General features: G+C 40.0%; 1 protein-coding gene across 1 annotated transcript in view; it reads left to right on the top strand.

Annotated features, from left to right (window-relative positions):
• DGKQ (diacylglycerol kinase theta) overlaps positions 1–11,492 on the top strand; it is a 94,165-nt gene that overhangs the window by 41,590 nt on the left and 41,083 nt on the right. The window contains exons 6-7 of the mRNA XM_029965450.1: positions 560–713; positions 5,219–5,287. Coding sequence (XP_029821310.1) covers positions 560–713; positions 5,219–5,287 — 223 coding nt within the window. The remainder of the gene's footprint in view (positions 1–559; positions 714–5,218; positions 5,288–11,492) is intronic.

Raw genomic sequence — 11,492 nt, 5'->3', positions numbered from 1 at the left:
AGAATCTAAGAAATGTAACATGCTGTATGGCCATAGATACAAAGGTAAGTGTATTCAATAATGGCAGAAGATCTTGCAGCAGTATAAAGGCAGAAACCAGCCAGTCACATTTTGGAATAAAACTTAAAACACTGTTATCTCTGAATCTGCAAGTGAGTTAAGAGGATACTGCTATTTTCAAGCTATTCAATTTAACCTGTGCACCTTTCCCATTTGCCCCAGTAAATATCTATATGGAGTGGGAGATTCAGAGTTTGAGACCAAAACTTTAAACTTCTCCATGTTGCTGTATAAAAACCTTCCGTTTTTGATAGACCAGGTTTGTGATCCTTGAAAGTTCTTCACATGTTAAGACTTCCCACTGTTGGTTACATAAAAACTGAAATGAACAAATGAAAATCTGGGGTGAAAAAACGAGCCATTCATTTCATGAAAGTGATTAATGAAAGATCTATATATGTCCTAACCTGAGTTATGCAATTCCAGTCATATTTTGTTATAAACAGATTTGCTTTCTTTGCGTATCACTTGAGTTCTTAACTGATGCTGTTATTTATAGGCTCATGCTGCTTGCTACGTAATTGTCACACCAGAATGTACCTTTGGAAGATTAAGGAATATGATTCTCCCTCCAAGTTGTGTGCAGTTATTTTCTCGCAACTTCAGCAAATTGCACTGTTTTCGAATATCGGAAAATTTGCAAACCGAATCAGGTAAAAATTTCAACGTTGAGTGCAACTAATTGATGAGTATATTTAACCTAGTGTTGTAATTCACTGAAGCATGTTATTGCTAATTTTTTACTGGCTTTTGTGGCGATACTATAACTTCTTGCTGTTTATGGGACAGGTTAGAGGGTTTGAAATGCACGCTGTGTGCAGAAAGGAGAAACTTCTCTTTACTGGTGCAGGGCGATTTGTTAACTATTCTTCAAACACTAAGTGCACGGAAAGTGAAAAGCTGAAATCGAAAAATTTGTGGTGTGTTATCGTTGCTACACTTATTTGTCATATCATGCATACGGATATTTTGACTTGTCTCTTGAATTAAGCATCTGTCCTTTTAAGATCTTTGTGCTGAAATGAAACCATGTGTCTAGGCAGGGTAATGTTCTGCTGCCATCTAGAGTGAATGTCGAACAGCTCTTTAAGAACGAGAGAATTCTTTTTTAAGTATTTTCCAGTTACTGAAGTATTTTCCAATTTATATTTTGGTTATTATGCTCTTGTAAAGCCTTTTTTTTAGTGCCTAAATACAATAGGAAAGGAAATAAAAGGTAGGCAAAATAATAGCTCACGAAAATTAAATATTTTCAGCTGCACTTTTCTCAACCTGACAGGTTGCTCTTGAACTTTCTGCTTGGAACACGTAGGTTTGGTTTTGGGCAGGGGAGCTGGTTGCTAGGAAGAGCCATGTGTTCTCATGTGCAGAAGCTATGGCAGGAGTCCTGTTTCTGCATGAACTGCATGACCCTGGGTCTGCGTGACCCAGATGCACTGAATGGACCTACAAAAGTGCCCAGGCAGAGAGGAGGCGTTAGCTTGCTTTTGTGGATTGTTTTTTTTCAGTGACTTATTTTTCTTGTTAGTGAATTTGCTTGCTAGTGGAAGAAGGTGAAGTACAGCACTCACTTGAAAGTCATGGAATTTTAATGCTTCCAGCATAAGAAATAACAGAAATTAAACAGTCTGGATGGGCTTGATTTTGCTGGAAGACTTGTTTTGAACTTTAATTCAGGTCTATTGTTAGATATTTCGCAAGTGCCCCAAAACTTAAGTGACAATAGAGATGTGTTATTAATACTAACAAAAGTTAATCACAAACCTCTCAGATAGTCTTTTGGTATGATTTTTCTGATGTTAACTAAGTTTATCTTTTAAACAGTAGTATGCTCTTTTAATATGTCAGAATTAAACTTTCTCACTTTTTAGTTTTTAAAGCACCTCTAAGTAACAGTTTAATACAGAGCTTCTTGAGTGAAAGAACCCAAGTTATAGCAGCACCTTCTAGTCCCTTTAGTCAGTATTTTAAGTGAGGGAAGAAGGTTTTCCATTTCAGGACTTAAGCTACATGCTAAGTATGTGAGATTATGTTATCTGTATTCAAGGTTTTTTAAAGTAATAATATTTTTTTGTATTTCTTTAGTCAAAATGTGTGTCTTGTAATTTGAATTGAGAGAATGCAGCCATTAACTGGTGGTCAGAAGCAGACACATAGAGATGGAGAAGTATTCACTAACTTAATTTGTGCCATTTCCAGTGATTTAGTATGATACGAAGGAAAAAAAAAACAACAAAGCAAATAAACCCCACCATATTTGGAAAGCCAGAATGCATTTTTATAGTCCTCACCCTGCATATAATACAGCAACACCCTGAAAAATCTCTTTTGTAACACGAGATCTCTTCTCTGTGGCCTGTGAGAATTTCTGCCCCTTGGGCTCAGCTCCCTGTCATCCAGTGGGCAGCAGCCTCCCAGGAGGGAGCAGCTGCTGATACCCGGGGGAGCAGGGGCTGAACCATGTGGATACTCCCATTTCCTCCTGCTGCTGGTCCATGGCACACACGTGAATTTGGTGGCTGCCCCCAGCACTTGACATCTTCCTTTTTGTCATGGTCAGTGGGCCACAGCTGTTACTCAGCACAAGGCATGAAGAGTAATATTTGTGGTGTGGTACCTGCCTTGCAGTCTGCTGTGCATAAAGTGTTTTGTTCTGTTTCTCCTTGCCTGATGATGGTATGTGATGCTTGGTTTAGCACCTAGGTCCTGAAGGTACAGGTGGTGGTCTGGTGTCTTCACATGTGACTCCTTTTACACCATTCACGTCCTACTGAGCCTTGCTGGAGTTTTGCCATTCTCAGTCATCTGCTGGAAATCTGTCTGAAAGTGTCTGCAGGTCCCCACCAAAAGCACCAAATACATCGCTATATGGTCTTTTTCTCTGCCCAGATTCTTCCTCAAAGGTGGAGCCAAGAATTGTCTTAAACTAATTCTCACATCATCTGTGTCAAGGAAACTCAGTGCTCTGGCCTCGTGGTCCTTCTTGTTACCCATGTTCACAGAACAAACCTGCATTTTCTTCCAAAAACCCTCTAGCTCCTGGCACGTGCTGAGTTAGTGAGATGTGTCATGAGTCCAGCAGCTCCCTAACACTCTGTTAGGATGTGTTTGATGCTCCTTTGAGCACAAAACAGCTCAGGACAGCTGCCCCAGGAATTGCTGCTGCTTCTCCAAGTGAAGGCATAGGTTCTCGTTGGCAAATCACAGATCTCAAAGATTGTGTGCCTGTTAGGGATGTTTCAGGGGAGCAAAGTGCTCCTCTGTTGGAGAATAATTAGCACTTCTGTGGGACCTGTTGTGGAAGCACGCTTGTTCAGAAGTTCTCATGTTCAGAAGGGGCATGCTCAGAGGGTGCTCTTCTATTGCCACAGCTGACAAAGGACATCACTCAGATTATCCTGAAAAGACCAGTCTGAGGTACCAAACACGTGTTGGCAGTTGCCTGGATGAGTTAAGTGCTGCAGGCATAGCTCTTCCCACAATGGTGTTCGGGAAGTGCCAGTTCCCTTGTCCCATGCAGTGAATGAGCACATACATCATCCTTGACCTGCTGGGGACCATTTGTCCAGATTGCCTTTGCCACTGCATAAATGCTGAGCCTCATGTCCAGCATCTCTATGCTTTTCAAAACTCTTGAACTACCAGGGGAAGCAATGGTAGAGTAGTTATCTCCCCTTCCTACATCTGACTCCCATCTCAGTGAATTTCAGAATAAGTCATTGAACTTCACTGGAATAGTTTCAGGATGCTGTTAGTATACATATCCCTACTATCCTGATTGAATGAGAAAGAGTAACAAAACATGTCAGCTTCTTCCCATCTAAACTGAGAAGAGGGTTGGGAACAATCAGGAGCAGTGATTTCTTCTTGTTGTATTTACTTACTCTTTTTTTAACCTAATTTTGTCTGAAGTGAAATTCAAGAGGGCATTCAGCTTCCTTTTATTTCAGGGTATTTCAAGCCCATACTGTCTAAATTTCTCTCCAATTTGAAACTTGATCTGTTTGTCAGCTGTAACAGGGAAAAGTATTTCAACACTTCTTTTCTATTTTAAAAGCCCCAGCCCAAAAGCGTTATTGTTGGTCTTTCTTGCAGTCACTTAAAGCAATATATAAATGTTCAGTAAGTTACCTGGTGTCAGGACTCCTGCCTAGCAACCTTCTTGACATGCTGTGATTCTGGTTCTTTGAAGGTTTCCCTGCTTTGGTATTTTGACTTCCCCAGTACCTCTTTTGCTCTGAAGATCTGTCTTTACTGGTTTGATTTTATTATTTCATTCTTGTCTTGTGCTTTGATTTCCTGCTTTCTCCCTCAGCTGCAAGGCATAGTTTTTTTAAGGGTGTTGCCTGCCTTATATCTTTTGAGAGCTTTGCCTGCATCCGAATCAAGACTGACTGGTAGTTTCAGTGGGTGTGGGTAATACCATTATATGATAAGCACAGCAAGTTGACTTGTGTTGCACGCTACTGCTACCCTTAGAGAAGAAAAACTGACAATGTTTGGATTTGCACTGGCCTTCTTGTATGGCCCTGAGAGTCAGGAATGAGAATGTAGTCAGCTTGTTACCTTCAGAAGCAAATGTTCATAGCATTTATTTTAATCTTAGCATTTTATGTGTAATTTTACAGGGTGCATTATTAGCTGACAGGTTAGCTCCCAGCTTTCAGTGAGAGTGATGAGCTGCTGTCAAAGTCCTCTTCTGGAGAGCAGCAATTTCTTCCTCTTTGTGTGTCTGCAGATTTATTTTTCAGTTGTGGAAATTACTTACACCTGTATTTCTGACTGCAAGGCTGTTGCTGCAGTTCCTGGATTGATTTGGTGATTGAAAACTTAATGGAAACCATATATACTTCAGTCATAGATAAACATTGCAGCTTTAGAAAGGGATGAAATGCAGTAGTTGCAATATTAAAGCTAATCGTAGAAGGATCTCAGGTATGCCTTCACTGTAGTTACATGGCAATGCAGATTTGGGTTTTTCAATGCTGTTTTTATTGTATTAATTACTATAGGTAGAAAAAGAAAGTGTGCTTTTCTGTCTGAATCCTTTTGTGCTAGCTTGTTTGGTGGAAATTGCTCTTAAATGACAAACACCTTTTCCCTCCCCCGTAGTTCAGATTAACAGAAATCCTTTCTTTAAATGTTTCTGTTTTCACAGATGAAGATGATGATGTTGATGGTTCAACACAGGGATCAGCAAAAGATGTCCAGATTTCAACAGATTCAAGTAAGCACAATTTTAGTAAGTGGTGAATAGTCACCCATTCCAGTCCTTATTCATATAATCTTAACTTGTATTACCTTATGACAAAATATTAAATGCCTATTTTTCTAATGCTAGGTTTTAATTTGAGGTCCAAAGTTTTAGTCCAACACATTTATCCAAGGCCTTACAAATATCTTACTGCTATTTTCAAACTGGTAGATGGGCATAATTGATAATCTGTTCCTGACAAAGAAGTCATTTCTCTCACCTTGGTAACTGAAGAAAGAAAACGTGATGTTAACAATCTGTAGAGATAAGCAACTAATTTAAAGGGCAGACAAAGCCTTTTCTTTCAAAGCCTTTTGCTTTTAGAATTACTGGATCCAAATCTTACTAAAGACACCAGGTGGATTGTTTTTTTTTTTCTAGTTGGGCATGTTAACAGTAATCAGGATTGAGACGGGCTGGTTGCTTCCTGTTTGGTTAAAGTCTTAAACAACTCTGCAGAGCTGCCTGGGGTTGGTATCAGCCAAACTCCTAGTTTTCAGGAAATGAAGTAAACCCACAATTTAAGGGCATCCTACCCCCATATACATATTAGTAACTAGAACAACATGGTGCTTGCTACCTAATGTAGCTGCGTGGACTGTTGTAAAAAAGGAAATTTCAAATCAATAAATTTTTTTTTTTTTTTAATTCTTAAGTTCTTACAAAATTAGGAGGCTAATTACGCAAATGCTATCTGGATTTAAAAAAAATTCAGCTCAGTAAATAATTCAGTTATGGAAGTGAGCATCCTCTTATTTCACTTTTTAAAATTTGAAACCAGAGTGTCTTAATGATTCTAAGTAATGATTCACCACCATGCTTCCTTGTTGTGGGAAAAGGCTCTGACTAACTGCAGTTTATCTAAGAAACTTTCACTTTTTCCAGTGTTTTGAGTGGCTTAAGTGGTTGAGTGTGAGGACTTTGACATTTCAACAACTAAGCCTATTTCCCTATTGACTGTCAAAGAGAGCAAATTAAGTATCGAGATATTCAGCTGGATTGATTGAAAGTACTAGTACAGGCCAATTCAGCTTTAGTTTAGCCTTCCCAAAAGAAGGGGAAAGATGTGAAAATTTGGGGAAGGATGCAGACTTCAGAATGTCATTTGTTCATATACACTGTCTGTCTTTAGACTGGAGAAAGCAGCAGTAGATGGTACATTTTCAAGGCTCATGTAAAACCATTACTTGTGTTTTAAATAGAACAGTGACATTAAAAATATTGCTTCCCCTTAATGTGTTTTCACAAAACATAAGACAATGCAGGGCCCAGTAACTTTGCTATGATTTAGAAAGCTCAGTAATAACCATACTGACAAAAAGAGTCAGAAATAGCATTTAATGATAAGACAGGACAGACTGTGGTGATCAGATGCAAGGCAGATGCCATGCAGTACCAATGAGCAACCTCTTTAAATGTGACCAGCTTCCTTTATCTCCTTATCCCAGTATTTTCCCATACTTCTTTCCCAAACCACCTTGATCTCTCATTTCCTCTGCCTTTGGTTCCTCTCCTAAACTTCCCCTAACAACTCTCAATACCGCACCAGAATGCTTTTCACAGGCATCTCCTGTAGCCCTACCACCTGAACAACCTCCTTGGTCAGTGAGGTGACTCCCAGAACTTCCCCTGTGGACTCATCTGGGGAGTGCCACCCCCAGACCATGGGATTGAGGACCTTGAGTCAGCTCAGGACATGGCTTCTCTGATAACTTACCTGATAAAGTTATTAGGGGTCACCTTGTAGCTATTGTGCTTTTGTGCCTGTCTGTGTGTATGAAGTCATAACCTATCAAATTAAACACAAGTGACATGGTTGTAGCGGGCTGGACCTCTTCCACCTGTCTCTAGATAATAAATATTATAAATTTTGTTATATTTGTATAATAGGAGTCCAGAGGAAGCTGCTCATTAGCTTCTGTGTGTTGACTCAGTACCTTTGCCACATCTTTTGCAATGCTACCATGCTCTCCCTCGGGAGTGCCTGAACTCAGTTATATTCCAGAATATTGTAGCTTTTCTTAATTCCATCTCTTTGTGTTTTAGGGGTGCATACTTTTAAAAATAGTGAAAAACAAGTCAGAAGAAATTGAATAATATTGGTATGTGAAGACATGCTTTTTCCATAGGAAAGAAGCCAGTAGAAAAGGGTGCAAAGCCTGTAGACTAATACTGGAAGAAGATTTGAATTAATGGTCTGCATTCCTTTTTGTTTCTTTCTGTTGTAATAGGCTTGTTGAGTGAAGTCTAAAGTTAAAAGATCTAAATCTTAATTTTTGGGAGCTTAAATATGTTAAATCAACCATGAAATTTAGTCTGCCAAGATACTGAAACCAAAAGCACAAAATTAACACAGATTTAATAGGCACATGGAGCAGGTTTGGAAAAGGGCTCTCCCTGCCCTGTGAGTCTCTCAGCACTCACTGGCTCCGTGTGAACTGTCTGATTCAGTCAGTGTCTGTCTCACACAGGACAAAATTCAACCATCCAGAGAAAACCCGTTCTGGAGGAGGTTTTTAGAGAAATCTCTTTGAGGGAAGAAATGGGGACTGCAGTGTTGTCAGCAAACATAGGTTTCACAGCACGTCCTTCCACAGCCTCAGTTTTCCCCTGATGAGTAAGAGATAAAATGGTTTTGTGTCAGATAGACCCAAGTCACTGGCTTAGAGCTTGCTTATGTCTTGTCTCAAACCTGCTGACAGCTCAGAGGAGACCTTCACTGCAAGCAGGAACAAACTGTTTTCTGGAAGAAGGAAAGACAGCATATGGGGAGGGATTTTCCCTGTAAAGATACTTGGGAAAATGTTCAGCTTTCGTAAAAAGGGTCACTGTGTTCTGCTCTAACTGCTTACAGATAACATGTCACATTTTTCTCTGAAACATGATTTGAGTGGATTTGAAGCTGGTGAAATCAGATCAAATGGTGATACATATGGCAGATGCTTGGAGAAGCTCTAAAAAGCAAGAGGAGAAGGGTGAAGAAGTGGCAACCAGAATGGGAGGATGGCTGTTAATGCAGATTTGTGCTTCACAATTGTCTTGAAAGTAGGGGAGTTTGAGCTGCTCATGAAAACAAGTTAAGAGAAGGGACACACCTGCAAATAGCTCTCCTGGAAGATGAAGAGCTGGAGAAAGCAAGAACCTAGGATTCTGAAAGACTGTCTTCAAGGCCAATGAGAGAAAAAATACACAGTTCTTAAAAAGCTTGATGCTGCCTTGTAGCTTATGAATACTAATACTGAAATAAACCAAAATTTGTTAGTCCACTGTTGTAATATGAAGCAGCAATAGAGAAGGAGAGCAGAAAGCATGTGGATAACAGAAGCTTTGTTTGGAAGAATGGTTCTTGTTAAGCTGTGTTGCTAGAATTTAGTCTTTTAAGAGTGATTTTCACCAATAGGTTTGGTGTAGACCTCTAACTTTCTTCAGTGGCAAAAATATTCAGGACTGCATCGTTTTCCTGTCTCAGTCTCAAGCCACATATAAGTCTTTTCAGAAGCCATGTCCTGTCTGTGGGGATTTGGAAGTCAAAGGGAACGTGAACTTTGGACTCATCAAATGCTGTTTATCCTTTTCCCAGGAAGACTTGGTATCTTAGCCTCCAAAATCAAATTCCGTAATTTGGTAAATTATGCCTGAGGTTGACCTTTTGTAGTTATTTCCCCTTGAAAAGCATGAATAACAGGTTATTTTCAGCTCAGTATCACATGCTAAGAAAGAAATTAATGTGTTTTTCAGGAGAAAGTCCTGATACTGTATAGTCTAATCCAACAGGAAAAGATAAGACACTTACCAGTGAAGTGTCAGTATTGCAAAACAGGGAGTAACTCCTTTAAATACCAAAATTTGATATGTGCATCTGTTGCATATTAGCCTGAGTTTGTTATTTTTAATATATATACTAAGTAGGGGTATGTAGACTTCATGTCTGTAATTGGATCATTTTCTAATATTTAAAAATTGCAACAGGTGGAAGAAAAAACCTTATCTAACTTTAGAAGTGGTTGTAGTTGATCTTCTTGCCTAGGCTAGTTAGACAAATCAGACTGACATGAGATACCCCTTGACTTACATGTGTTGGATGTGCTCTTCACATCCCCACTTCAGTGGGGAAGTGTCTTTCTAGATGACTAGTTGCAGTATTTAGCTGTTTGTTCTTTTGTTATTGTGTTCCCAGAAACTTGTATGCAAGCAAGCCATCTTTCATAAGATTGCAGTAAAAGTGTCCCTTGTGAGGACAGTGACAAAGTTGAACATGATTTCTGTTTTGTGTGATGGATACCAGATTACCTTAAGGAAACAGGGCTGAACATAAATGTGTATTTAGCTAAGGAATGTGCTTGAGCTTAGGACACTACTACTGCTCTGTAGATCTAAACTTCTCCTTGTAAACCAGTTTTACATATAAGAGTCAAGCCAGCTTTTTGAAACATTCGACTGGCCTTAAGACACAGAGAGCTCATAAAAAATTCTCCAGTTAAAATTGCTAGGGATTCTCTCGTGCCAGCTAGTATCTCATAAGAGCAGACTACAAAGGCACTTCGAATGAAAACATGTACTAGAACTTGGATGAATGTTTTTGTTCTCAGATGGTTGTCTACCCTCTGGATTGCTAGAGATAACAGTGGAGATTTTGATAATGTTATTAAAGTCCATACTCAGAACATCAGTTGTGCTGTCAGTAACCAGTGTTTGCTGTGTTTTTTCAAGTTGTGTTAGCTCTAAAGAAGGTCACATAGGACACAGTGTGTCTTTGTTAAAGTTTGTCTATGCTACAGTTACCATGGTGATCACTCTGGCAAAAATCTGTTTCTAAAAGATTTTCACTTTGTCTGGCATAAATCTAGCTGAGTTTAGAGGGGTGGATCTTCTGAGGCATGCTATAGTCTCAATGGAATGGCAGTAGAGTTTCAAGGGTACTTTAGAAGTAAAAGTTGATGGTATTTAAATCTTTCTTATATTGTGACTAAAAAGAATTTGACAGAAGCAACCACTGCATAGATAATTGCAGAACTGAAAATCCAAATTCAACTGGTAATACTACTTTTCATATTAACAAAAATACTTTAAAAGTCACAGTGTGTCATACCATATGTCCCAAACTCACTTCTCCAGTAGCATTATTCATTTCCATTGCTGTAAAGAGTGTACATTGCACATGGAAATTTTGTCATTATTTTCCTTAAACAGACATAAAAAGTTTCAGCTAACTACTTTCGAAAGAGTACTGAGGGAATAGTCATATTGGAAAGAAGAAATTAGAGCTGTGCTTCCAAAGGTCATTCTTCTTGACAGGGGCCAGAATTAAACCTGCACAACCAGAAGCCCAAAGATCTGTAATGTTGTAGATACTGTGTAGAAAGAAGGGAATTTTTTTTTTGTCCTTCAATTTGGCTTTCATGTAGGATTTAGCTATTTTCCTTCCTGCTTAAACCCTTTGTGCTTTCGTATCAATGCCCAAGAGAAAAACAGTAACAAATGGGCCTCAAGGACCTGTGCTGGGACCAGACTGTTTAATATCTTCATCAGTGACAAATAGTGGGATTGAGTGCACCCTCAGTAAGTTTGTGGATGACACCAAGCTGAGTGGTGCAGGTGCACCAGAGGGAAGGGGTGCCCTACAGAGGGACCTTGACAGGCTTGAGGAGTGGGCCCACATGCAAACCTCATGAAGTTCAACAACTGGGACAACTGCAAGGTGCTGCACCTGGGCTGGGGCAGCCCCCGGTATCAATACAGGCTGGGGGATGAAGGGATCAAGAGCAGCCCTGCCAAGAAGGACTTCAGGGTGCTGGAGGATGAAAAATTGAATGCAACTCAACAGTGTGCACTTGGAGCCCAAGAAGCCAGCTGCATCCGGGGCTGCATCTAAAGCAGCATGGCCAGCAGGACAGGGAATGGGATTCCACCCCTCTGTTCCACTCTCATGAGACTCCACCTGGAACACTGCATCCAGCTCTGCGATCCTCAGCACAGGAAGGACATTGACCTGTCAGAGTGAGTCCAGAGGAGACCACCAAGATCATTAGAGGAATGGAACACCCCCTCTAAGAGCTAAGAGAGAGGCTAAGAGAACTGGGGTGGTTCAGCCTGGAGAAGGGAAGGCTCTAGGGGCACCTTATTGCAGCCTGTCAATACTTAAAGGGGGCTTTAAGTAAGAAGACTTTGGAGGATGGGA

This window comes from Manacus vitellinus, unplaced genomic scaffold (assembly GCF_001715985.3).
Source record: "Manacus vitellinus isolate BGI_N305 unplaced genomic scaffold, ASM171598v3 scaffold_9_pilon, whole genome shotgun sequence".
Lineage (NCBI taxonomy): Eukaryota > Metazoa > Chordata > Aves > Passeriformes > Pipridae > Manacus > Manacus vitellinus.
The sequence above is the reverse complement of the archived record's forward strand: the minus strand, read 5'-3'. Positions and strand labels throughout refer to the sequence as shown.